Consider the following 26,356-nt stretch of genomic DNA (forward strand, 5'->3'; position numbering starts at 1 on the left):
TATTTTTAAATATTAGTCTTATCACCAATTTGTTTTATTGGATTTAAGGGTATCTTTTTTTTTAATTTCCTTATATATATATTTAATCAATTTGTTTATCTTATTTTGTTTTAAAGTAGTTTTAAGAATTATGTTATCATATGCTGTATTTTATATTTATTGTATTGTAAACAGACATGAAATTAATATGAGTGTCATTATATAACAATTGCCTAAATAAATAAATTCCCCAAATGGATTGCAGTGGGAGGAATAGGAGAAACTGAAATCCTTGTCATTGGAAACCCTTATCGCAGCTCCATTGGTCGTAGGATCTTACAGATAGAACTAACCTGCGGAAGATCAAGCGGCGGAATTCTACCCAGGCGGTCCCTACACAGTCTTGCTTCCAAAGTTCCACCTCAAAGATTGCTGATTTTAAAGCGAACAGGGTTCAGGAGAGAGGTCCCCAAAATATGACCCATAGGTCAAACCCAGCCCGTCAATATTCTTTTGCCAGCCTATCATGCTTTTTTTTGAGATGGCTAGATCCAACCCATGGAGAAAATTGTTTTTTTTTTTGGTTTTTTTAAATGTGCAGTAGTAGCAGAAATGCTGGCGGGATTGCCTAGGCCCCACCAGCAGAAGAGGTGACCAGACCACACTGCTGAAGAAGGCAATCACTTGTTTTTGACCCCTTTTACAATTTTAAAATGTTCTCTGCAGCAACAAATAGGTGGAGGAGTGACCTGGTGCTACTTTCAGGTTCATGGCCCACCTCCTAGTGTCATCACCAGGAACAGCCAACAGCAGCAGCTTCCATTTGTGTTCCCATTGCTATCCAGACCCAATTAAAGCAGTGCAGCAGTGGGAGCCTCTCACTTACTCTAGTTGCACTTCTACTACTCTTAACTCTTCTCTAGCGTTATTCAATGTATGCAGCACTGTATAAAAACATAAGAGTTCCTGTCGACAGTTTGCATGGTCAATTGGTCTGGATAATGACGGATATTGCAATTACAGTAGCCTACATCAATCGGCAGGGAGGAACCAAGAGCCAGCAAGTGTTGCAGGAAATAGACCAACTTATGGAATAGGTGGAAGTGCATCTTATTTATTTAAAATTATTTATATACTGTTTTACAATAAAATATTGAAGATCTCAGTTTCGTACGTTGCAGGAAAAGACAACAGAGCAGACTTTCTCAGCAGGCAGAGTCTGGACCCAGGAGAATTGGAATTGTCAGATGAGGTGTTTCAGATAATAGTGGATCGCTGAGGTCTGCCTTTTCTGGATCTGCTGTCAACTTTTCATAATGTGAAGGTTCCTCGATTCTTCAGTCACAGGAGAGGATCCAAAGTCTCTGGGCATCGATGCTTTCATGCAGGAATGGCAAGAGGGCAAGCTGCTGTATGCCTTTCTCCCATGGCCCATGTTGGGCAGAATGGTTCAGAGGGTAGAGTCTCACAGAGTGATGGTACTTCTGGTGGTAACAGACTGGCCCAGGCGACCATGGTATACAGATCTGCAAAGGCTCCTGGTAGTCTCCACCCTCCGCCAATGACACTGTCTCAGCCCTAGTGGAATGAGTCCTAACCTAGGTAATGGCTACTCAGCATCCACAAATGCGGCCATGACTATTTCCTTAATTCAGTGAGCTATTGTAGCCCGCAAAGCCAGCTCGCCCTGTTTACCTAGACCATGGAGGACAAACAGGCGATCCAACTTCCTGACATTTTTAGAAACCTCTAGATACCTCATGATATATCTCTAACATCGAAGGGTCACAACAGGCGATATTCCTCCGCATCTCCCTCTATCCAGAGACGGTAGGGAAAGAAACTGATTCAAGGGAAAATCTGAGACCATTTTTGACCAAAAAGAAGGAACAGTACACAGCTGCATCGCCCCCTGGAGTCACTCGAAGGAATGGCTGCCAGCAAGACATGGCCTATAGCTCAGATATTCTATGCGCAGAACAAATCGCCATAAGAAACACCATTTTCAAAGTCAGTAACCGCAAAGAATAGTTATGCATCGGTCAAAACGTAGGGCCCGCTAAGAAATCCAAAACCAAATTGAGACTCTACAAGGCTACGGTAACCGCAAGGAAGGACAAAGATGTTTCACTCCTTACAAGAAACAGACCACATCAGGATGAGCCGACAAGGGTCCACCATTCACATGACCCCTGAAACAGGCAAGAGCTGCTACCTGTAACTTTAATGAATTAAGGGCCAATCTTTTTTAAAACCATTCTGCAAAAATTCCAAAGTGAGCAGGATCTGAACCGAAGAAGGAAGAACCCCCTCGGCAGTCAAAAAAGCAAACAATGTTGGGCATTATTAGAAAGGGAATGGTGAATAAAACAGAAAATGTCATAATGCTTCTGTATAACTCCATGGTGAGACCGCGCCTTGAATACTGTGTACAGTTCTGGTCGCCACATCTCAAAAAAGATATAGTTGCGATGGAGAAGGTACAGAGAAGGGCGACCAAAATGATAAAGGGGATGGAACAGCTCCCCTATGAGGAAAGACTAAAGAGGTTAGGACTTTTCAGCTTGGAGAAGAGACTGCTGAGGGGGGATATGATGGAGGTGTTTAAAATCATGAGAGGTCTAGAACAGGTAAATGTGAATCGGTTATTTACTCTTTCGGATAATAGAAGGACTAGGGGGCACTCCATGAAGTTAGCACGTGTCACATTTAAAACTAATCGGAGAAAGTTCTTCTTCACTCAACGCACAATTAAACTCTGGAATTTGTTGCCAGGGGATGTGGTTAGTGCAGTTAGTGTAGCTGGGTTTAAAAAAAGGATTGGATAAGTTCTTGGAGGAGAAGTCCATTACCTGCTATTAAGTTGACTTAGAAAACAGACACTGCTATTACTAGCAGCAGTAACATGTGATAGACAGTTTTTGGGAACTTGCCAGATTCTTATGGCATGGATTGGCCACTGTTGGAGACAGGATGCTGGGCTTGATGGACCCTTGTCTGACCCAGTATGGCAAGTTCTTATGTTATTTTCTTATTGATACACCAAGCCTCAAATACTCGCCAAACGCACACATAGGCTAAAGAGGTGGAGAACTTTTTAGCTCGCAGCAAGGTGGCAATCACCGCATTAGAATATCCACGCTTCAGCAAGCAAGCCTTCTGAAGGGCCATACTATAAGAGAAAATCAAGTCGGATCTTCATGAAGAACAGGCCCTTGCTGCAACAGATCCCTGTGCACTGGAAACTAGAGCGGAGACTACCAGGAGCCTTTGCATACCATGGTCGCCTGGGCCAGTCTGTTACCACCAGAAGTACCATCACTCTGTGACTCTCTACCCTCTGAACCATTCTGCCCAACATGGGCCATGGGAGAAAGGCATACAGCAGCTTGCCCTCTGGCCATTCCTGCATGAAAGCATCAATGCCCAGAGACTTTGGATCTCTCCTGTGACTGAAGAATCAAGGAACCTTCACATTATGAAAAGTTGACAGCAGGTCCAGAAATGGCAGACCTCAGCGATCCACTATTATCTGAAACGCCTTATCTGACAATTCCCATTCTCCTGGGTCCAGACTCTGCCTGCTGAGAAAGTCTGCTCTTATGTTGTTTTTTCCTAATGTACGAAACTGAGATCTTCAATATTTTATTGTAAAACAGTATATAAATAATTTTAAATAAATAAGATGCACTTCCACCCTTTCCATAAGTTGGTCTATTTCCTACAACACTTGCTGGCTCTTGGTTCCTCCCTGCCAACTGATGTAGGCTACTGTAATTGCAATATCCTTCATTATCCAGACCAATTGACTCTGCAAACTGTTGCCGAACTGCAAGCATACCAACCAGACCGCCCAAATTTCCAGCCAATTGATGTTCCAGAGAAACTCTTCTGCACTCCAAACCCCCCTGTGCGGTCAGCTCCTGACAGTGAGCTCCCCAGCCTTGGAGGCTCACATCTGTCGTGACTACTAGCCAGTCCAGTGAACTTAGGGAAACCCCCTTCCTTAGATGATCCGCTTTTAACCACCACTGCAGTTGAGTCAAATTTCCTTCGGCAGGTAGAGCCGAATCAGATAGTCTTGAGACTGTGAGCACCAACAAGACAGCAGAGTGTGCTGAAGAAGACGCATATGCACCTTCGCCCATGGCATCCCCTCCAGGGTCTCCGCCATCAAGCCAAGCACCTGCAGAGATGCGCTTAAAAAAAATAGGTGCTTATATAAAATCTAAAAAGATAGGACCACAATATCGGGTATATTGTGTTCGTCAATAGATCACCTGTGCCAGCAGCTTCTGAATATCTGTCTTCAGCAGGAACACCCTGCCCGTTTCTGTGTCAAATCAAACACAGATACTCTAGTGACTGAGACAGCCGGAGATTGCTCTTGGCAGGTTCATGACCCAACCTAACTCCTGGAACAAGGGGATTACCTTGTGCGAGACCCGGAGGGTCTTTTCCAGATGCTTGGCCAGAATCAGCTAGTCGTCCAAATACAGATCTACCAGGATCCCATCCTTTCTCACCTCTGCCACCACCATCATGACCTTGGAAAAAGTTCTGGGTGCGGTGGACAAACCAAAAGGAAGCACTCAAAACTGATGACGCCCTAAAACCGTGAAATGCAGAAATTTTTCATGCTCTCGTCAGATGGGAATATGCAGGTATGGATTTGTCTGAGGCAGACATGTCAGGAACTCCTCTGACTCTACTGCAATTATCACTGAGCACAAGGTTTCCATGCAAAAACGAGACACACAAATGACTGTTGACTCATTTGAGATCCAGGATGGGACGAAACAAGCCCTCCTTCTTGGGAACTACGAAATATGGAATACTGGCCCATATTTTCTTGAGACGTAGGAACTGGAACTCAGCCCACAGGCTGAAGAACCTGGGCAATGTACACACCACTGCCTGTCTTCTGCGGAGAGTTGAGGGGAAACCATGAACATGCCCCTGAGGAACACTGCTAAATTCCAGCACATAGCCATCTTGTATCACCCTCCAGAATCCACTGGTCTGTAATGATCTCAAGCATATCTAGTCTATTAAAATATTTTTTGTTATTATATGACCAACAAATTCAATAAAAAATGTTTTAATTTTTTTGTGTAATATATTTATATTAAGAGTAAAGACCTCAGTACTGGCACAGAATCTAATTTGCACAGAAACTGTGTGGCCAGTTGTTGCAGTCACCGGTCTTGATACCTCTTATTTGATTTTTACTTAAAATTCTTTGTGAATAAATGTTACTTCTTTCTCATCTTAATTATGTATAAGTTCAGAATGGGACTACTTGTGTTGCAATTGAAGTTGTTTGAACTTATATTTAGGTATAATCAACTTGAGACTACAGCTCCATTCTTCAAAACAGCAACTTTTACTTAACGGTATAGCCCAATTTATGATAATTCGTAGAATAGAGAAACTTCATGAAACTGCATGCTTTCTATGTTTTAGAACAGATGCGTTGAATTTTAAACAACTTTTCCCATTATCAACAGCAAAAGGCACTTATCTCACAACATGTTCCATATCTTTCTATTTTCTGTTGACAAGTGTGTGCTTGCAAAGAACACTGAGTTTTGTTCAGCCGCCGGCAACATTGCCAACGTTTCGCTTAAGGCTGCATCAGAGCGGACTCTGCAATACGAGAAACAATCATATTATGTTCACTCTTATTTTCAATATATAAATTAAAGATTTTTATTATTGCTGTAGTCTGTTATACTCACAGTTGCTTTCTTAACCTTCTGTCTTGCCTGTCGGGCTTAGTCAAAATTCTGAAAACATGGCTGCTTGTTTTAAACACCAAATTTACTTGAAATGTAACCAATCCCAACTCACGTACTGACGTGTGTTGTCGTATGACGTAGGAATTTTAAATGCCTCTTACTGCGCATGTCTAGAAGATATGTCAAATCTGTCACTACTAATCTATCATTTTCTAATGAATTAAACTGTTCCATTCGATTTTGTTGTTAAGTCCATTCGGTTCTTCAGAAAATTTAAAAATCCATTCTTGTTCCTTCCGATTGTTATTATTTGTGATAACTGTGGGTAGATCCTTGGGCCGGTGGCAGATGACCACGCCCACGGGGGAAGATCCCGAGAGGGACCACCGGTCAGGCTCAGAGTTGGGAGACAGACACACTAGTTCTTTTATAAAACTTTTTTAAAGAACCACCAGAGGTGGCAGTAGTGAGCTGGAAGGGCCCGGCTGGGCTGTAGTCCCCTCAGGCACTGGGAACAGTGATTCCAGGATGGCTGAGCTGTAGAGAAACTGAGATAGTGGGTAGGCAGAGTATGCAGAGTTCAGGAACAGAACCTTGATGGTAACACTCACTCAATAGTCTCTTGGGACAGCCCAGGAGCTGGAATGGAGTAGGCCCTCGAGAAGCGAGTACCTGGTTCCAGGGAAAGCTCTGAGAGAGAGATGGTAACTCACTGGTGTTGTAGGCAGTGGTGACTTCCTGGCAGAAGTTATATTCAGTAGCAGGTCCAGGAACGTGGGCCCTCGAGGAGCGAGTACCAGTTCCAAACTGCGAACTGAAAAGCAAGAGAGAGCGAGGCCCCCGAGGAGCGGGTACCCCTGGTAAATTCCAAGGAGGCAGAGTAGCAAGGTAAGTGGAAAGCGAATCCCATCCGAAACGATACCTGGAGGCAGCTAGGTAGGAACCCTTTGCTAACTCGATTAGCTAGCAAAACAAAAGACCTTTAATATCTGGTGATGATGCCGTCATCTCAGGGGGATGCCCCTGAGGTTCGCGCCACAGCTGGTACTTGAATCGGGGCCGCGCGCACACTCTTAGGCCTCAGTAGAACATGGCAGAAGGCAGCGTCTAGCTGGTCCAGGAACGCCGGGGGGGGGGGGGGGGGGGGGGGGTCGGCAAAATGACGCCGCAGCAGCCAAACTTCTATCAACCAAAGAGGGAGTCGCCAAAGAGGTAAGGTGGGCGGAGTGGAGACATCGGGCAGAGATGGTCGCAACACAGATACAGCCTTTTCTCACGGTTGCCTCCTCTTGAATCTTGTTTGATGTGATCTATTATAAACCAACGTAAATCCTGTATTCTGTGTTTTTCTGTAATACAGTGCGAAACTAAAGGAGTGGATTCTTTTTTGTTCTTTAAACAGCTCTTATGTTCGGCAATGCATATTTTGAATGATCTAGTAGTTTGGCCCATGTAGATTTTATTACAGGGACAACTTCTCTGATTTAGAAAAATCAGTTGAAAATTTTAAGAAAGAGTTAAGAGTATAAATTATCCAAATTCTCAAGAGATTAACAGGAATACAAACAGGGAAGCATTTGCACTTGGATGCAACCTAAAAATAAGAAAAAACAAGTTCATCCGACGAAGAAGAACCAGAGAGAATGATCGCTGAGAATGATTTTTTTTAGAAAACACCAATCATACAACAAGAAAAGGAAGAACAGGATGGAAAGATTACAAAAACATGTCAACCCACAACATTATGACGAGATCTCAGGGAATAACAAGAGGCAAGAAAGTCGTAATCAATTTGTCCAGTTCGATACTTAATGAAGATGAAGAAAAGATTTTGAATTTGGGTCTATGAGTTTCAATTTCGCATAGATTTACAACGTTTCATTAGAAAGCTAATTCTAAAAAATGTTTTCCAACAGAACGAAGATGTTTATAAAGACTGTACTGTAATTCATAATCCTTCTTCATGGATACCTTCGGGTCCAATTCATCCCTTGATAGACACGTTTCAACAGCTTGTTTTAAAGGATGTCGAACAATTAGAACAGAAACATGAGAAGTTTTGCAACAATTTGGACAAGAATGCACGTCAAAACCAGTATTCAATGGCCAAGAATCAAAAATTCATTATAAAACAAGCAGACAAAGGCGGATCTATCGTCTTAATGGACAGAGCAGATTACATCATAGAAATACTCAACGAATTGAGGATGATACCACGTACATTAAATTACCAGGAAATCCTTCCAAACAATTACAGAAAAATATTGAATATTTCATAGATATAGGTAAAGCAAAAAGTTTTTTGACCAATAAAGAACACAGTTTTTTGAACCCCAAACATCCGAACGTTCCTACAGTATACGTTCTACTGAAAGTTCATAAAACTCTGCAAAATCCATCCGGGAGACCTATTATATCTTCGAATGAATCATTACTTGAATCACTCTAAATTTGTAGATCGTTTTTTGAGAGATTTTGAGCTGTTGAGTTTGACATACATTCATGACACCACTTTTTTTTTTTTTTACAAATGATTGAAAATTTGTACGATAATATAAAAGACAAATGGTTAGTCACGCTTGACATAAAATCCTTATATACGTCAATTCCACAGGACGAAGCATTGAAGATCATGCAACTTTATTTAAATAAGAGAGTAAGACCACATCGCGTGCCTAGTGGGTTCATTCTTCATTTGGCCACCATTGCTTTAAAAAAGAATTTTTTTTGTTTTTCAACAGAAATACTACCAACAAATATCTGGTATGGTAATGGGGGCAATGATGGCCCCAACTATTGCGAATCTCTTTATGACAGAATTTGAAACTGAGTGGATCGACAACTCTCCTTTTGTGTCAAAAACGTTGTCTACAAATGGTACATTGATGACATCTTTATTCTGTGGAGTGGTAATGAAACTGAGTTACTATCCTTTAAAAAATGGATAAATACATGTGATAAGATCCAATTTGTCATGCATTACAATTTTGGAGAAATATCATTTTTTGATGTATTGTTAAAGAAAACAGAGTCAGGAGAATTGGTCACTAGTGTTTTCAAAAAAATCCACTGACCAATACACCATGCTTCATTACAATAGCGCACATCCGTTGCCACTTAAAAACAGTTTACGTTTTTCCCAATTTCTAAGATATAAACGAAACTGTTCCAATATTCCTTTCTTCAGAAAATAATCTGAACAATTAATTCAAGACTTCAAAAAGAGAGGCTATCCTAATAAATGTATTAAAAATGCTTTCAAAAGAGCTCTATATTACGATAGAGATGCCTTACTGACACCTCATCAAAAACAAGAAACACACACAAATAGTTAATTGTGTAACTAAATATTCTCCTACATCACGTAAAATAATCAACTGCATGCATAGTCATTGGTTTCTTATTAAGATGATTCCTGGATTGGAGAATCTTGAATTTATAGTGGCCTTTTCTAGAAGTAAAAATTTAAAAGAAATTTTAAGTCCCTCGACTTTGCGTGAAAAGATTGACAGAATGAAAACCATTGATGGAACACCAAAGGGCCATTACAAATGCAGCCATTGCAAGATCTGTGACCAAACAGAGTTGAAAGAATACACGTTTATACACACACTATACACATAAATTGAACAATTTCACAAGCTGTCAGACTGACTTTGTGATTTATATTATAAAATGTCCATGTATTAAAATCTACATGGGCCAAACTACTAGATCATTCAAAATACGCATTGCCGAACATAAGAGCTGTTTAAAGAACAAAAAAGAATCAGCTCCTTTTAGTTTCACATTGTATTACAGAAAAACACAGAATACAGGATTTACGTTGGTTTATAATACATCACAGCAAACAAGGTTCAAGAGGAGGCAACTGTGAGAAAAGGCTGTATCGGAAGGAACAAGAATGGATTTTTAAATTGTTTTCTGAAGAACCAAATGGACTTAACAGCAAAATTGAATGGAACAGTTAATTCATTAGAAAATGATAGATTAGTAGCGACGGATTTGACATATCTTCTAGACATGGGCAGTAAGAAGCATTTCAAATTCCTACGTCATACAACACACATCAGTACGTGAGTTGGGATTGGTTACATTTCAAGTAAGTTTGGTGTTTAAAACAGGCAGCCATGTTTTGAGAATTTTGACTAAGTCCGACAGGCAAGACAGAAGGTTAAGAAAGCAACTGTGAGTATAACAGACTACAACGATAATAAAAATCTTTAATTTATATTGAAAATAAGAGTGAACATAATATGATTGTTTCTCGTATTGCAGAGTCCGCCCTGATGCAGCGTTAAGCGAAACGTTGGCGGCTGAACAAAACTCAGTGTTCTTTACAGGCACACACTTGTCAACAGAAAATAGAAAGATATAGAACAAGTTGTGAGATAAGTGCCTTTTACTGTTTATGACAGGAAAAGTTGTTTATAATTCAACGCATCCGTTCTAAAACATAGAACACATGCAGTTTCATGAAGTTTCTCTGTTCTATGAATTATCATAAATTGGGCAATACCATTAAGTATAAGTTGCTGTTTTGAAGATCGGAGCCGTAGTCTCAAGTTGATTATACCTAAATATAAGTTCAAACAACTTCAATTGCAACACAAGTAGTCCTATTGTGAACTTATACATAATTAAGATGAGAAAGAAGTAACATTTGTTCACAAAAAATTTTAAGTAAAAATCAAATAAGAGGTATCAAGACCAGTGACTGCAACAACTAGCCACACAGTTTCTGTGCCAGTACTGAGGTCTTTACTCTTAATATAAATATATTACACAAAAAAATTAAAATAATTTTATTGAATTTGTTGGTCATATAATAAAGAAAAAATATTTTAACAGACTAGATATGGTTTCACAGACAAATGAGAATTGACAGCGTTCTTGGATTTCATCAACTAGTTATTTTTTGGCTATCATTTGGAAACTAGTTAGTCCCTTTTCTATTTCGCTGTAATGATCTCAAGTCACCTCCGATAAAGAAAGGTGATCTACCTTCTGCTACTAAGCGAGACAGCACAGGCTGAAAGGGACTGCTGCTGGTTACCATTGAGTGAGAGAACTAGTTTAGAGAAAATGTGCACTGAAAAAGTTTGAATTATCGCACAAGTGCCACTGTTTAGGTAAAGGTGCTTTCAATTTCGTTTGGAGTCTAGAGGTACCTTCAGGAAATTTTCATATGTTTTACTTTTGTTGGCCAGAGCATCGATTTCTTTTTCTGATACTTTTTGCAGGAAGTCTGGCTCACAGTACATGAGCATGAATGCTTCCAGATGAGCAGAGGTTAGAGAACTTCGCAAGCGGTTTTTGATAAATTTTAGTTTTGAAAAACTTCGTTCACAAGATACTTGTGTAGTTGGTAGTGTCAGAAGATATTTGTGCGCACCGCACAGTCCTCATTCTTATTTCCTCTATGGCGCGAACCTCAGGGGCATCCCCCTGTGATGACATCACGCTGCCCAGATATTTAAGCCTGTTTATTGCTAGCCTTTGAGTTAGCAAGGGTAATTCCTACGGATGGGATTCGCTCTCCGTACCCAGCTACTCTGCCTCCAATTTCTATTTGGACTCTTTGCTGTTAACGAGGTACCTGCTCCGCGGGGGCCTCTCTGCTTCTTTCAGGTCACTATCAGGAACCAGTACTTACGCCTCGAGGGCCCATGTTCCTTGACTCGCTGCCTGTGTCCATCTCCTCTTCTACTTGGAAGAATTCGCTACAGACACCATCTGTGAGTACTACTACCATCTACTCCTCAGAGCTGTTTCCCTGGAACCAGGTACTTGCTGCTCCTTGAGGGCCTGCCTCCGTTCCAGCACCAGTGCCATCTTCCACAGAGAACTGCTACGTGAGTACTTGTCAACGAGTCTCTGTGCCCAGGGATCTGGTACTCGCTGCTCAAGGGCCAGCTCTCCCTATCTCGGGGCTTCTCCATACTGGGGACTCTGAATATCTCAGTGTACTCATTTTATTTAGTTTTTCTATACCGGTGTTTTCTCAGTTCTTCTTCCTACAGCACTTCTACTGGAGAAGCCGCTGTTCCAGCGCCCTGAGGGATACTAGCTCAGCCGAGCTCCATCTTCTACTCGCTACCGCCACCTCTGGTAGCTTCATAAACTGTCTAATAAAAGATATAATCTGTGTTTGTGTGTCCAGAGCTGAGCCTGACCTGTGGCCCCTCATGGGACTTTCCCCCATGGGCGTGGTCAGCTGCCACAGTGTCCAAGGGTCCACCCAAACCCTACAAAACATAACTGTTAAAATTATTTTAAATGAGTGTAAAGAGTTTTTGAGCATTGTTGCTTTCAGCCAAGTTTCACCATTCACTATGGAGGCAATCTTTGTCAGTGTCTTCAACAAGATTACAAACAAGCAGTTTGATGGATCATTGAATTTACCAAAGATTTTAGACAAAAGATCATCTTTTGACCACCATCTAGTTTTTCCTATGGTATTCAGGTGGCGAACCTCTCCCATCATTTCTGTGAGTTCTGTCCAGATGTCCATTCGGTTATGAGATTCTTTGATGAAAACAGCACTTGTATTTAGCAAAGTAAAAAGGCTTCCAAAATCAGCTGTGTCTGTGGCATCAATCATAACTAGGTTCAGTACATGGGCATAGCACCAAATATGAATTTGACCAGGTGCAACTTCTGATAGATGAGCAGTAACTCCATTGTAGATACCTTGCATGTTTGCAGCACCATCTGTTTGTTGCATTGCCGATAATATTTTCAACATTTATTCCAGCATCTTGCGAAACCTTGCAAACGGATTCCTTTAGAGACTGCCCTGTTGCTGAAGTGCACTGAATAACAGCAATCAATCGTCCTTGAGGAGCTTGCTCTGGTATCATGGAGCGAAGAACTATACTCATCTAGTCAGCAACACTAATATCTTGTGTTGTGTCTATTTCAACTGAAAGAGCAAGTTTGCTTACCGTAAACAGTGTTTTCCGTAGATGGATGAATTAGCCATGCTGTATGGGTACGTCCTCCATGCCACTAGGTGGCAGAGCTCTCAAAGTCTATCAAAGACTTTTAGCTACGTACTCCCTCCCTCCCAAGGTAGGTGTGCTAGAACTGTCCGGGGAGGCGGGCGGGTCAGCATGGCTAATTCATCTCCTATTTATGGAAAACACCGTTTACGGTAAGCAAACTTGCTCTTTTCATGTAGATAAGCAGCTGAATTAGCCATGCTGTATGGGAGTCCCCAGCTGACGTACTGAGCAACCAGTATATGTCATTTAATTTTTTTTTTTTTTTTTGCTCAACACGATAATAGTGGCTGACAGTTCCTATGAAGGCGGTATGTGATTGGAATTTTGCACTTCTGTAGGATAGTCTGTCGCAAAGGGATCATCCACCATTTGAGCGTGAAAAATGTAGAGCAATGACCAAGTCATCGCTTTACAAATGCCCATAACAGGCTCTTGATGGAGAGAGTGAGAGGCAATCAAGGTTGCCATTCCATGGACATGAAGTGTCCTTAGGTACGCAGATAGTGAGTGCACCTTCTAGTATAGGTAATTGAACATAATTAGATATCTTTGAGGATAAAGTTGATTACGCCAGTGGATGCCCCTGTTCGTCTGGGTTGACGAAAGAAACAGCTGTGAGGGTCGACTGGGTGATAAAGTGAGCTTTTCGTAGTATGCTAGCGCACGCTTTCCATCAAAGGTATGTAACTACTGTCCCATTGTATCTGTCAGAAGCTTTGAGTGGAACTTGGGTAAGGTGACGGCCTGGGTAATGTAGAAAAACTGGAATTTATCTTCAATAGACAGTTCGGGCAAGTGCGGAAGGTCACCTTGTCGAAGCGATACCGATGAGAAATAGGATAGAGAAGCAGTAGTTGCAACTCACTTGGTGTCCCTGTAGAAGTCAAAGCAAGCAGGAAAAACACCTTCCATGAGAGGAATCGAAGGTGACTCCATGTCCAGAGGTGCACAGTATGAAAGGCATTATCTGTTCGATGACCATATAAATGTTCTACGGTATCGGTGGTCTTTGTAAAGGTAGACGTATATACCCTACAAGAATCTGTATACCAAGGAATAATATGAAATAGGACTTCCATGTAGATGAAGGTGATAAGCTGTAATGGTGCTTATAGGAACGTGTAGCGAGGAGTCACAATGTTCCTACAGTATTATAGATGGAGGTAGGAAAGTCAGCCAGGTGGTCGAGTTATGGAGGTTACCCCCCATTGATGAATACTTGGGAATGTAGCGGGATAAATATCCTTGTACTGGAATGTGTTGGATAGTTTCCCTGAGGATAGGAGAAAACTATCATAAGCGAGCCCAGTAATCTCCCTGCCCAAGGTGTAGGGAGGAGAGGATGCCTCCCTGTTTTAGGGAAGAAGCCATGAGCTAGCGTCCAGGAGAATTGGATTGCGGGTGGAAAGCAGACGTAAATAACTATCCTGGATGCTGTGGCCATGCTGGCGCGATGAGGAAACGATCCGCTTGGTTCTTTTTGGGTTTTTTTGCATACCGCAATTATGGCAGATCCCTCTGGTTGTCCATGCATCCCTGGAATTTGAGATGATTGGTGATGGAGGGAACGAATAAAGGTGTGATGTGACCCATTGATGAGAAAAGCATCTGAAGTCTGAGTTATCTCAGAGAAATTGACAAAGGAACTCTAATGTTTCAGTTGTACAGTGTTATAAGAGCTCCACTGTAGTCAGATCTCTTATTCTTGAATTAGCTTTGTAGTCAGTTCCACAGTGTGGGGATGGGACAAGATGTTGAGTTTGTCCGCTCTGGAATCATGAATTCCAGGCAGATAAGGAGATTGAAGTGAGATGGATACTCGGTGAGTGCGATCAAGTATCTGAACTGCTTCATCGTAGAGGTTTTCTGAACCGGGTTGTCTGCTTTGTTTAAGAGAAAACTGGAGTTGGATCCAGTGTGAATCATGACTATTCTTCATTTGTATGGAATACTGGAGGTCAGAAGGGTAAGTCTGATCACAGTGAGTGCTTGAAGGTTTATATGCAGCGTACATCCTAATGAAGTACAGAGCTTGTGTCTGTAATTGTTGCCAATGCTGTGGTATTATGATGTCGCAGGGAACGCAGAAGTGAGTTCTTTGATATGAGAGCGGAAGTAACCACCCATCTTGGATTCAACATTCTTTTTATTTATTTATTTATTTAGTTGGGGGTTTTTTTTGTTTTACTGCTGGCCAAGGATATGATTGGTCAAAGCATGGATAAAAAATGGAGGCTATAGGCGTATGAGGCCATATTACAGGCAGCACAGATGCAGGGCGCGAATGTGGAATTACGTAGAGGGCTGCTGAATGCGTTGTAGAAAACAGTTAGGGCCTGGCGAGCTGTCACTGTAGTACAGGGAGCAGATTTAAAGAACATTCGAAGAGAGTTAATGTTCTCGGATGAGGTAGGAAACCTTGTTGTGAGTTGTGCGACTGTAGGCTCCTATGAATTTCAGGTTGAAGAGGCTCCAATGCTGAGGGGTTTCCCTTTTTTTTTTTTTGTAGTGGAGTAGGAATGCTCAATTGCCTAGGCCAGAATCAGCTGCCAATATAACCCCTTAGTAGCATTGGACTGGACGGTACTAGCGGTCAATCGTTCCGATAAGGAAATAGTGCTCCTTCTGACGACGAATGGGGCAGTGCTACTACTGCCAGATATTTGAAAACCGTGGGGGAAGTAGCAAGGCCGAATAGAAGAGTTTGATGGGCCGAACGATTGACCACCTGGAAACAATGTATATGACCTCAGGAATTGAGGAGGTTCGGTGAGCAAGTGTATGCCTGTTTCAAAGGCAGTGCGATTCCCGTGATGAAGAAATGAGGAAAGGACTAGAAGTAGTCATTCTGCAGTGTTATAGTCTATTGTAGAATATCAGGTAGTGAAAAGATAAGTGTATTGTGATTTTCAGACTGGGTATAAGTGGACAACTTTATCCCACTTCAACTGGGTTTTTAGGTTGAGGATCCGTAGGATGCCGTGGCTTGCAAAGCGTCTTAAGACGCTGTGTTGCTGATCAGCTGATTGTTTCGATGGTGGGAAGACATCCTTGTTATCTCTCCTCTGTCCCATTCCTCTATGCCTGTTCCTGCATAGATCTTCTTTTTGCTCTTGTTATCTGTACTCTCACCCCCTGCCCCTGTTTAATGTATTTTCCACCTTCAGTTAGATGTGAACCGGTATGATGTAACCAGTAATACTGGTATAGAAAAGCTGTTAAATAAATAAGACAGTAGGCTTATAATAGGAATAAGGCTTGAAGAGTTATTGTCCCCTCAGTTTTGGGGTTTTTTTTTAATGGTAGAGGGCCAAAGCTGAACAGAGACATCATAACAGAATGGACGTTGAGGAGATGCCAGGAAACGAAATGCTGTTTACTTTTTAATCAAGCCTTGTGACCGTATTGATGAAATCTATCTCCGAACAAGAGGACTGGACGATATGGTAACTATGCCCAGCTGTCATGCTATTACATAAGCATGGAAGGTGGTCAACTTTCTAGGTATCCGAAGTCACAAGGAGACCCCAAAATCTTCGGAACTGAGGTTAGGACGTGCTTCCACCCGCACTCGAGGCCAAGGCATTGAGGCAAGGTTTGGTGGAAATTTTTTTTTTCCCCTGGATAGCAACAAAGATATGTGCAATGCAAACTGGTGGTTAACTTGGGGGTTGTGAGCCATGAAATGAAATGGCTCTTTTTTCTTTTTTAAATCCATCAGTAACTTATGGTCCCTCGGTGTATTGTGGAGTTACCAGACGCTTGGATTAGCGATTCTACCGCCACCGAGCGATGTGGAAGGTGAACGTTGTGGAAAAGGAATCCTTTATTTGCTTTTCCAGTTGACATTACGAGACGGGGGAAGCAACAAGGGAGTATTTTTAGGAATTGTCCCTCAAGGCCATCAACTGGGAGTTGAGACAGGGTTACTGGTTAGCATGAACCCTCAAACTGCAAACCAGTCAGCATATTTCCACGGGGAAAGCGGCATCCTCACGGTGTTAGCAATAATCTGTGATCAACCATACGAACTGTGTAGGTGGCAAATCGTGTCTGCGGACGAACCGGGCTCCAGCATGCCAGTCTCCGTCAGCGTTATTATTTTTTTTTTTTGCAAACGGTCTGTTGCTGGCAGACAACAGCTCTGGAGCGCTTGGCACCAGCGCCGATGTCGCAGCACGCCAGATGCTCGCAGTGATGTCTGTGCACTCTCCGCACGCACCGCTCTCGCGGCGCCACCCCAGTGCGCCCAATTGGCCATGGCTGGATCGATGCAGCATTGAGGCCACGCTTCTCTTTCCCAGTGCCTCGGCGCGCCAGCTGCCGAGGCACTGCCACACCATCAAGACGCCTGCGGGCGCGGCGATGCATCGGTGCACCAGCGATCTCGTGGTTGAATTGGTGCATCAGCGGACGATGTCGACAATGTAGTAGTGCACCGGTGGCCTCAACTCATTGGCAATCCGATGCCCGCACCGATGCGTCCGACAGCCGTGCCGATGTGCCTGCAATGTCAGTGATGCATCGGTGTGCCGGCTGACACACCGTAGTTTTTGGGTTCTTGCCAGGTTCTTATGGCCTGAATTGGCCACTGTTGGAAACAGGATGCTGGGCTTGATGGACCCTTGGTCTGACCCAGTATGGCATGTTATGTCGAGACCATGTGACCAGCTAGACCGGCCCACCAGGGGAAGCCCGATCCCCCAATAGGCCAATCCGCCCCTGTTTACTCCTACTTTATATTTCCATCTTAAATCGGAACCAGAGTTGGATCTTGCTCCAGGAGCAATCAGTCACATATGCCCAGGGATTTTTTCACTATTTTATATCATCTTAACTCGCTGAGAGATGGGAACCATACACCAGGGCTTCCTCTGGAACTCTACACTAATGAGCCCTAAATCTGGCCAATGGGAGTCACTGTTGCATGATTATGACACCCTCCCAAGCAGAGGCCTTTGAATGCTGTCTCAGCAGTATCCCCAACCCCAGCTAATCTGAGGAGAAAAAGACCTAAACTAATAATCATGGCCCTATCACTGTCACAGCCCAGGATAAGAGATTTCCTATATTTCATATTTATTAAAATGTACATCCTGCACATATCTTACATTCATGGCAGGTAACAAAATTACACATATAGTAAAATCAGACATGACATAAAAAATGTAAATATAACAGTACAACTCAGACTGGAATTCATCTAACATGTATTCTTCAGGAACCATAAGCTAAGGTAAACAAATGGGTTTTTAACAATTTCCTAAACTGCTTGGGATAATCAATCAGTTGAAGCTGATTTGGAAGGGTATTCCACATGATCAGGTTTGCAATGGAAAACGCTCTGTCCTGAGTTTCACCTAAGCGTTCATGGCAAATGCACTGCAAAAAAAAAAAAGACAATAGAAAGGAATTCTGCAGCCTGGAAGGCTGGTCAGAAACAGGTAAAATCAGGAGTCTGACAGGAACACTGAAAACAAGAAAATTTAAAATCACAAAAAAAGGGGACATGGGAACTGTTCTGCCCACTCAAAAGGACCTTCAAGTTTTGCCTGGAAAGCTCCAGAAACATGTCCTGTGTCGACATTATCAGACAAAATCACCTATATGTGTGACTGGTGATTTGCCTTTTCAGAGAAAGGTTATTTATTTTCCCTGTAACCATTAAGTTCCAAAGTTGGCATTTTTTTTTTTTTTTTAATCAATGACCAAACAATGAATTTCCAAACATTTACTTTTGGAACATATTTCTAGCCTCCGTTTTAAATGCTTAGTTTCACTGCAAACACTAGTTGGCACATTTGTTCATGTTTGGATAGCATAGATGCACACTATTAGGATTGGTTCTTATCTATATTTTTGCTCTGTACTACAAAGTAATATGCCTTTTTAACAAACTTACTTGACTGACATGCCAATCCGTGTGGCAGGAGATGTCCCAGGCGAGGTTAAAGTTCTGAGATAAATGAGATGGTCTTAATATGTTGGTGCCCTGAGAATTGCCTGTAGATGGCTGTTCACTGCATTTCCATGAGAAGACCTGAATAACCCTAAAATAAAAATTCCTTCATTAACATGGTAGTAACCAACCGGAATACAATGTGCTATAAATCTAAGTGGTATTCTTCCCTTTTAATACACACCACTTCCCATTACACTTCCTAGTGTGGGTAGAATATTTAAAATTATTGCCAGTACACTTTAGAATTCAAATCCAAGTCTGCAAGTTCTCTCTCACTTGCCTGAATACGAGTTAGCACTTTGATAAATACAAATGTGATGGAATATATGTACCCACCAAAATAAGCAGACTGAAGGACCCAAGAGCAAAAAGCTACAAGAACAAAAAGGCAATTACATGGACCAGGAAACAAATAAAGCAAAGTTGCTTACTTCTAATGGGGATTCTACGTAGACAGAATAAATCAGTCATGACCAGTGGGTGACATCATCCAATAGCAGAGTCACACAGACACCTCTTCTCAAAGTTCATAAGTATTTGAGTATGTGCAGGAGTTTTCACATGTACCCACCCTTGTAAACCGCTCTTCCAGAGCTAAGCATAGCAGTCAACTTTCCAGGGAGAAGAGCAAGTTATACATATATGGCTGATTTATGTCTATGAAGAACCCCCATTACAGGTAAGCAACTTTGCTTAATCCTGCAAGTTGAAAGAAAACATCACACTTACCAAAAAGTATACTTCACTAATTTTCACAATTTCTGGTTATGTAAATCTCTTATTTTGATTATTTACATAACCAGAAAATTAGTAACATACAGTAGAAGACAATGTAGAGATTACTTACCTGATAATCTCCTTTTCCTTAGTGTATGCAGATGGACTCAAAACAAGTGGGTATAGTGTGCTCGTGCTAGTAGTTGGAGACGGATCTGACGTCAGCACGGGTACATATACCCCCGCAGGAAGTGCAGCAATTCAGTAATCTTCCTTGCAAAAGCTGTAGCTGACCGATCGATTAAATGAACAGGATTACCCTGACCGATTGATAGTAGCTGGAGACCGCCAGAGTTCTCAACCGGAAGGCGTCGACACCCGGCAGGGTGGATGCCCTATTATAAGAGAAAAACATGGCTTACCGTGAGTCGGTGAATTCCCTTGTATACCGGCAGCCGGGCATGATGCTGAGTCCATCTGCAAACACTAAGGAAAAGGAGATTATCAGGTAAGTAATCTCTACATTTCCTAGCGTGTAGCAGATGGACTCAAAACAAGTGGGATGTACAAAAGCTACTCCCAGACTGGGCAGGAGGCTGCCCGAGGTCCATTCAGGATTGCCCTCGCAAATGCTGTGTCCTCCCTGGCCTGGACGTCCAGACGGTAGAATCTGGAGAAGGTATGGAGGGAGGACCACGTTGCCGCTCTACATATCTCTGCAGGCGACAGCATCCTAGTTTCTGCCCAAGAGGCTGCTTGCGCTCTAGTAGAGTGAGCCTTGACCCATAGAGGCGGTGTTTCCCTGCTTCTACGTAGGCTGCCTTGATAACTTCTTTGATCCAGCGGGCGATGGTTGCCCGTGAGGCCGCTTCCCCTTGCTTCTTCCCGCTGTGAAGGACGAACAGGTGGTCCGTCTTTCGTACTGCTTCTGACATTTCCAGGTATCTGGACAGTAGCCTGCCGATGTCAAGATGGCGTAGTATTCGACCTTCTTCCGACTTCTTCAAACCTTCCGTGGTAGGCAAGGATATGGTTTGGTTGAGGTGGAAGCGTGAGACCACTTTGGGTAAGAAGGAAGGAACCGTGCGAAGATGGATAGCCTCTAGAGTGATTCTGAGAAACGGATCACGGCAGGACAGTGCTTGTAGCTCTGAGATGCGGCGTGCTGAGCATACAGCCAGCAGGAATACCATCTTCAAGGTTAACAAACGGTGGGACAGGCCTCGAAGGGGTCTGAAGGAGTGTCCCGCTAGAAATTCCAACACTAGGTTGAGGTTCCACAGGGGCACTGGCCACTTCAGTTGCGGGCGAATGTGTTTGACTCCTTTCAGGAAACGGGAAACGTCTGGGTGTGTGGCGATGCTGTTGCCGTCACTCCGAGGACCGTAGCAGGATAGCGCTGCTACTTGGACCTTGATGGAATTGAGGGACAGACCCTTCTGAAGTCCATCTTGCAGGAAATCCAAAATGATAGGGATCTTCGCGGCATGTGGATTGGTGCTGTGAGTTTCGCACCAAGCTTCAAATACTCTCCAGATCCTTATATATGTTAGTGATGTGGAGAACTTGCGTGCTCGGAGAAGTGTATCTATTACCGGCCCCGAGTATCCTCATTTCTTCAGTCTAGCCCTCTCAATGGCCAGACCGTAAGAGAGAATTGAGCTGGATCCTCGTGGAGGATGGGACCTTGCCGCAGCAGGTCCCTGTGTGGAGGAAGGGGAAATTGAGTCCCTGCCAGTAGTCTTCTCATGTCTGTGTACCAGGGTCTTCTAGGCCAGTCCGGGGCTACTAGAAGAACTAGGCCTCTGTGCCGCTGAATCTTGTGTACGATGGCGCCCAGCATGGGCCATGGAGGAAAGGCATATAGCAGAATCCCCTGCGGCCATGGCTGTACCAGGGCATCGATCCCCTGGGATAGCAGATCCTGCCTGCGGCTGAAATATCTGGGTATTTGAGTGTTGGACCTGTCTGCTAGTAGCTCCATGCCCGACGTCCCCCACCGATCCACAATCATCTGGAAAGCTGTGGGCGACAGCTGCCATTCCCCTGGATTTAGGCTTTCTCTGCTGAGGAAGTCTGCCGTGGTGTTGTCCTTCCCGGTGATGTGAACGGCAGAGATGTCCTGGAGATTCGCTTCCGCCCAAGTCATCAGGGGGGCTATTTCTAGGGATACCTGTTGGCTTCTGGTTCCGCCCTGTTGGTTGATGTATGCCACCGTGGTGGCGTTGTCTGACATCACTCTGACCGCTCTGTTGCGAAGTCTGTGGGCAAATCGCAGGCACGCTAGCCTGACTGCCCATGCCTCTAGTCGGTTGATGTTCCACCCCAACTCTTCTCTGTTCCACCGCCCTTGGGCGGTGAGTTCTTCGCAGTGTGCTCCCCATCCGTTCAGGCTGGCATCTGTCGTGAGCAGGAACCAGGTTGGGGAGGACATTCTTGACCCCCGGCTCATGTGGCCGGGTTGCAACCACCACCGTAACTGATTCCGCACTCTGGCTGGTAAAGGTAGGTGTGTGGTGTAGTTCTGTGATCGTGGGCTCCACCGAGATAGGAGGGCACGTTGTAACGGTCTCATATGAGCCCGCGCCCATGGTATCACCTCCAGAGTGGATGCCATAAGGCCGAGGACCTGTAAGTAATCCCAAGCCGTGGGCCGGGTGGCGCTCAGCAGGGCTTGCAGACGATTCCGGAGCTTTGATCTTCTCTTGGAGGTCAAACTGACCTTGTCTTCCGGGGTGTCGAATCGGACTCCTAGGTATTCCAGCGACTGAGAAGGCCGTAGGGAACTCTTGTTCAGGTTTACTACCCATCCTAGGCGCTCCAGAAGAGATATAACTCTGTTGGTTGCCTGGTGGCTCTCCTCCGGGGACTTTGCCCTGATCAGCCAATCGTCCAGGTAGAGATGGACGAGAATTCCTTCCTTCCTGAGGGACGCCGCCACCACTACTATGACCTTGGTAAAGATTCGCGGCGCGGTGGCTAACCCGAAGGGTAAAGCTCGGAACTGGAAGTGTTGATTCAGGTCTTGGAAGCGTAAATAGCGCTGGTGATCCTGATGAATTGGGATATGCAAGTAGGCTTCCGACAGATCTAGGGATGTGAGAAACTCCCCTGGCTGAACTGAATTTTTGACAGACCGTAGAGTTTCCATGCGAAAGCTGGGTACTCGTAGGTGTCCTTCTTGGGCACTATGAAATAAATGGAATAATGCCCAGAATGTATCTCCCCTGCAGGCACTGGGATTATGGCTTTTAGGGACAGGAGCCTCTGCAAGGTAACCGCTAGTGCCATCCTCTTGAGAGGTGAACACGGAAATTCCACAAACTTGTCCGGTGGGAGCCGAAGAAAGTCCAGGTAGTACCCTTCTCGGATGATGGCTAGGACCCACTGGTCCGAAATAATCTCGACCCACCTGTGGTAGAAGAGGGTTAGCCTGCCCCCTATGGCTGCTACCCCCGGATGGGTCGGCTGATTGTCATTGTGGGGTGCGGCCGGGTCCCGAACCCGCGCCGTTCCCTTGTTGCACTTAGTCCGAAAGGACTGATTCCTGGCCTGTGGACGAGGTGCTTGGTAGCGAGTCCTGTATGGGTTGAAGCGCTGCGAGTTTCTACCTCTAGATGGTCTAGGAAACGGGCGCTGGCTCCTCCTTGGCCTGTCTTCTGGTAGACGGGGTAATGGAGAAGCGCCCCATTTATTGGCCAGTTTCTCGAGGTCGCTGCCGAACAGGAGGGATCCCTTAAAGGGCATTCTCGTGAGACGTGTCTTGGAAGAGGAGTCGGCGGACCAATTACGTAGCCAGAGCCTCCTCCTGGCTGCCACAGTGGATGATACTCCCTTGGCTGCCGTACGGACTAGATCGGAGGCTGCGTCAGTGAGAAACGAGAGAGCTGATTCCATCTCTTCTCCCGGGGTGTTGTTCCTGGCCTGTGATAAACAGGAATGCGTCACCACGGTGCAGCAGGTCGCAATTCGTAGGGACATGGCTGCCACCTCAAAGGCTTGTTTCAAAATGGCGTCCATGCGCCGGTCATGTGTATCCTTGAGGGCCATCCCCCCTTCCACCGGAATGGTGGTGCGCTTCACAATTGCACTTACTATGGCGTCTACCTGAGGGCACGCCAGCATTTCCTTAGCTGCCGGGTCTAAGGGGTACATGCCAGCAAAGACCCGACCCCCTTTGAATGAGGCCTCCGGCGCATTCCATTCCAGATCGATTAGCTGCTGTGCTGCTTGTAGGAGGGGAAAATGGTGAGTCATTAGACGCAGGCCCTCTAACAGGGGGTTCATTCTCAGTTCCCCCGGGGTGTCATGGCCCGGAAGAGCCAGTTCCGACAGGCATTGAGAGATCAGGCCTGAAAGAGCCTCTTTCAGAAAGAAGCGCCTCATGGTCCGATATGGTTCAATCCCAGAGGGAAATTCTCCCTCCTCGGAGGGCTAGTCATCTTCCTCAGGGCAATCTGAATCCCCATAAGTGGGGCTTCCGGGTGGCGAGCAGCTGTGCCTAGGCCTTGAGGGTCCAGGGGCCGGGTCATCCGGTACATATGGACCTGTTCGGGGCGCAGCCTGCATTGTGACAAAGGCATGAATCCCTTTAAATAATTCCACCCAGGAAAGCGAGGCCGAATCTGGCCTTAGGGGCACCAGGTCTCTCGGGTTCCCTGGCAGCTCCCCGCTGCCTGCTAGGTCCGGGATGTTCCCCGAGGAACTGGCAAGTACGCTGGGTTGCGACCGATCCTGGCCTGGAGCTCCCAGGGCCTCTTCACACTGGGCACATAGGGAGTCTGCTTCCTCACACTGTGTGGCTCTGAGGTTGCATGCAGAGCAGAGGCTTATGCCTGATTCTGGAGGTGCTGGCTCCGTAGACGCATGGGCTCTCTTACGCTCCATTTCGTCTATTAACCCAGCTAGAGTCTGCGCTTTGTAAAATGTGCGAAAGACGTGTGCCTAACAACGTGCGCCTATCCACTGGCGCCTATGAACGCGCACTTATCAGCATGCGCCTATCAGCATGCGCCTAGCCGCGGGCGCTTAGCAACTTGTGCGTATCAGCGTGTCTCTCAACGTGCGCTTAGCAACTGGCGCCTATGCGCATAGCCGCGGGCGCCTAACAGTATGCGCTTAGCGACGGGCGCCTAACAGTGCTTATTGCGAACCAGGACAGAAGGCGTCGGCGAGCAGACAGGCAAAATGGCGACCCCCTTGGCGGGTTGCCACGTAGGCAGACTCTGCTACTCCTCAGTTCCTCGGAGACCAACAAGAAAACGTACGCCTTTACCTTGTCTTCGGCGCTTCCCGGCTGCAACCCGGGCGGTCTCCGGCTGCGGGGGGAGAGGGTGATTACCGTCACCGCCGCGCTCGAGGAGGTGCATCCGCTGCCTCTAGGCCGCGCCCGAACTCGTCTCGCTCGGGGGCCAAGTCCACGCTGGGACCGAGGCTGCCTCTAGGCCGCACCCGAACTCGTCTCACTCGGGGGCCAAGCCGCGCCCGAGCCCTTCTCACTCGGGGGCTGGGTCCCTGCCGCAAACCAGCCACCGGACCAAGACACTCACCTCCGAGGGACCACGGAAATCACCTCGGGAAACTCAACTGGGGGAGTGACCGAATGGTATCACCTCAGGAGTGCGGGGCTCGTCTTCAGGTAGGTTTCTTCTAGGAATTTAGTCGTTAGAATTTGGAAAAACGCTCAGCGAGCGTGGGTAGCTCCAAACTGCTTTGGAGAAGGAAATTACTGAATTGCTGCACTTCCTGCGGGGGTATATGTACCCGTGCTGACGTCAGATCCGTCTCCAACTGCTAGCACGAGCACACTATACCCACTTGTTTTGAGTCCATCTGCTACACGCTAGGAAAATTAAATTTATTTATTTATTTAAAATCTTTTCTATACTGTCGTTTAGCTTTGCACCATCACAACGGTTTACAGAAAGGCACATATAGTAATGTTCAGATTTCTTTCTAACAAAGTGCCAACAAAGTTTCGGTTACACATTTTAACAAATATAAGCTATATGATAATTGACGTGGATCTTGTCAACTTATGATTAATAGCATAACTATACAAGTACAGTACTTTCTACTGTCTTTATCTAGTATTAGTAGTTAAATAGAAGTAAAATAATAAAAATACGCAAATACCATCTAGGTGACTTTGTGCTGTGTGTTGATGTTCAGCTGCCTGTTAGTTCATTTTTCTTATTCTCCATTCTCACTGTAAAACACTTGTTTGAAAAGCCATGTTTTTAAACTTTTTTTTGAAGAGTTTTAAATCTCTCTGTAATCTGTCTTCCAAATCAAGGTAGTATTCCTACCCAGTTTTTTTCTCCCAAACATTAACTGTCTTCCATTGTTTGTTACTGTTGTATTTCTCAATAAAGATATATTGACAAAAAAAACTAACAATCAGGCTGATTCATTAAAAAATGCAGGAGAGCTGGGGCTCTGTGTTGAGCACCCACTCTCCCAACACGCGCCCAGGCACCTCTCCTGGGCGTGCAATTTTGTATTTAAATTAGGAACATATAATTATGGATACATATAAACAGGAACAGGTTTACAACAATTTCCCCCTTGTCCAGTCTCCCTAACCCACCCACCCTCCGTTTTGCCCCCCTCCCAGTTTTCTCTTTTGTACAGTAGGATGCGAGAGAAGAGAATAAGAATTATGCAGATAAGCTTTTTCTAACCCTCTTGGTGGTATGGTAGGGGTGATACCAGAGATATCAACATCTTATGACTTTGATGTACCTAGGACCCGAAATCTGGCCTGCAAGGTTGGTTTCAATTGGGCAAGAAAAGGTTCCCAAATACTAGAGAATCATTTGGTCACTTTGTCCCTGCATCCCAGGCACCAGGATTTAAAGTCTAATATTAGTAGGTTTAACATTTCAACGTACCACAGTGAGTAAGTGGGGGCATCTCCTGTCACCCAGCGCAATAAAATACATCTCCGT

General features: G+C 44.7%; 1 protein-coding gene across 5 annotated transcripts in view; it reads right to left on the reverse strand.

The window, feature by feature from the left end:
* Positions 1 to 26,356, reverse strand: part of PCGF3 (polycomb group ring finger 3) — a 533,880-nt gene that overhangs the window by 461,984 nt on the left and 45,540 nt on the right. For all 5 annotated transcript variants that reach the window (XM_029602733.1, XM_029602715.1, XM_029602687.1 and 2 more), the window contains exon 2: positions 18,630 to 18,777. Coding sequence is in view for 1 of the 5 variants with exons in the window: in XM_029602687.1 (XP_029458547.1) it covers positions 18,630 to 18,640 (11 nt within the window). In the remaining 4 variants the exon portion in view is untranslated. The remainder of the gene's footprint in view (positions 1 to 18,629; positions 18,778 to 26,356) is intronic.

Source organism: Rhinatrema bivittatum, chromosome 1 (assembly GCF_901001135.1).
Source record: "Rhinatrema bivittatum chromosome 1, aRhiBiv1.1, whole genome shotgun sequence".
NCBI classification, from domain to species: Eukaryota; Metazoa; Chordata; class Amphibia; order Gymnophiona; family Rhinatrematidae; genus Rhinatrema; species Rhinatrema bivittatum.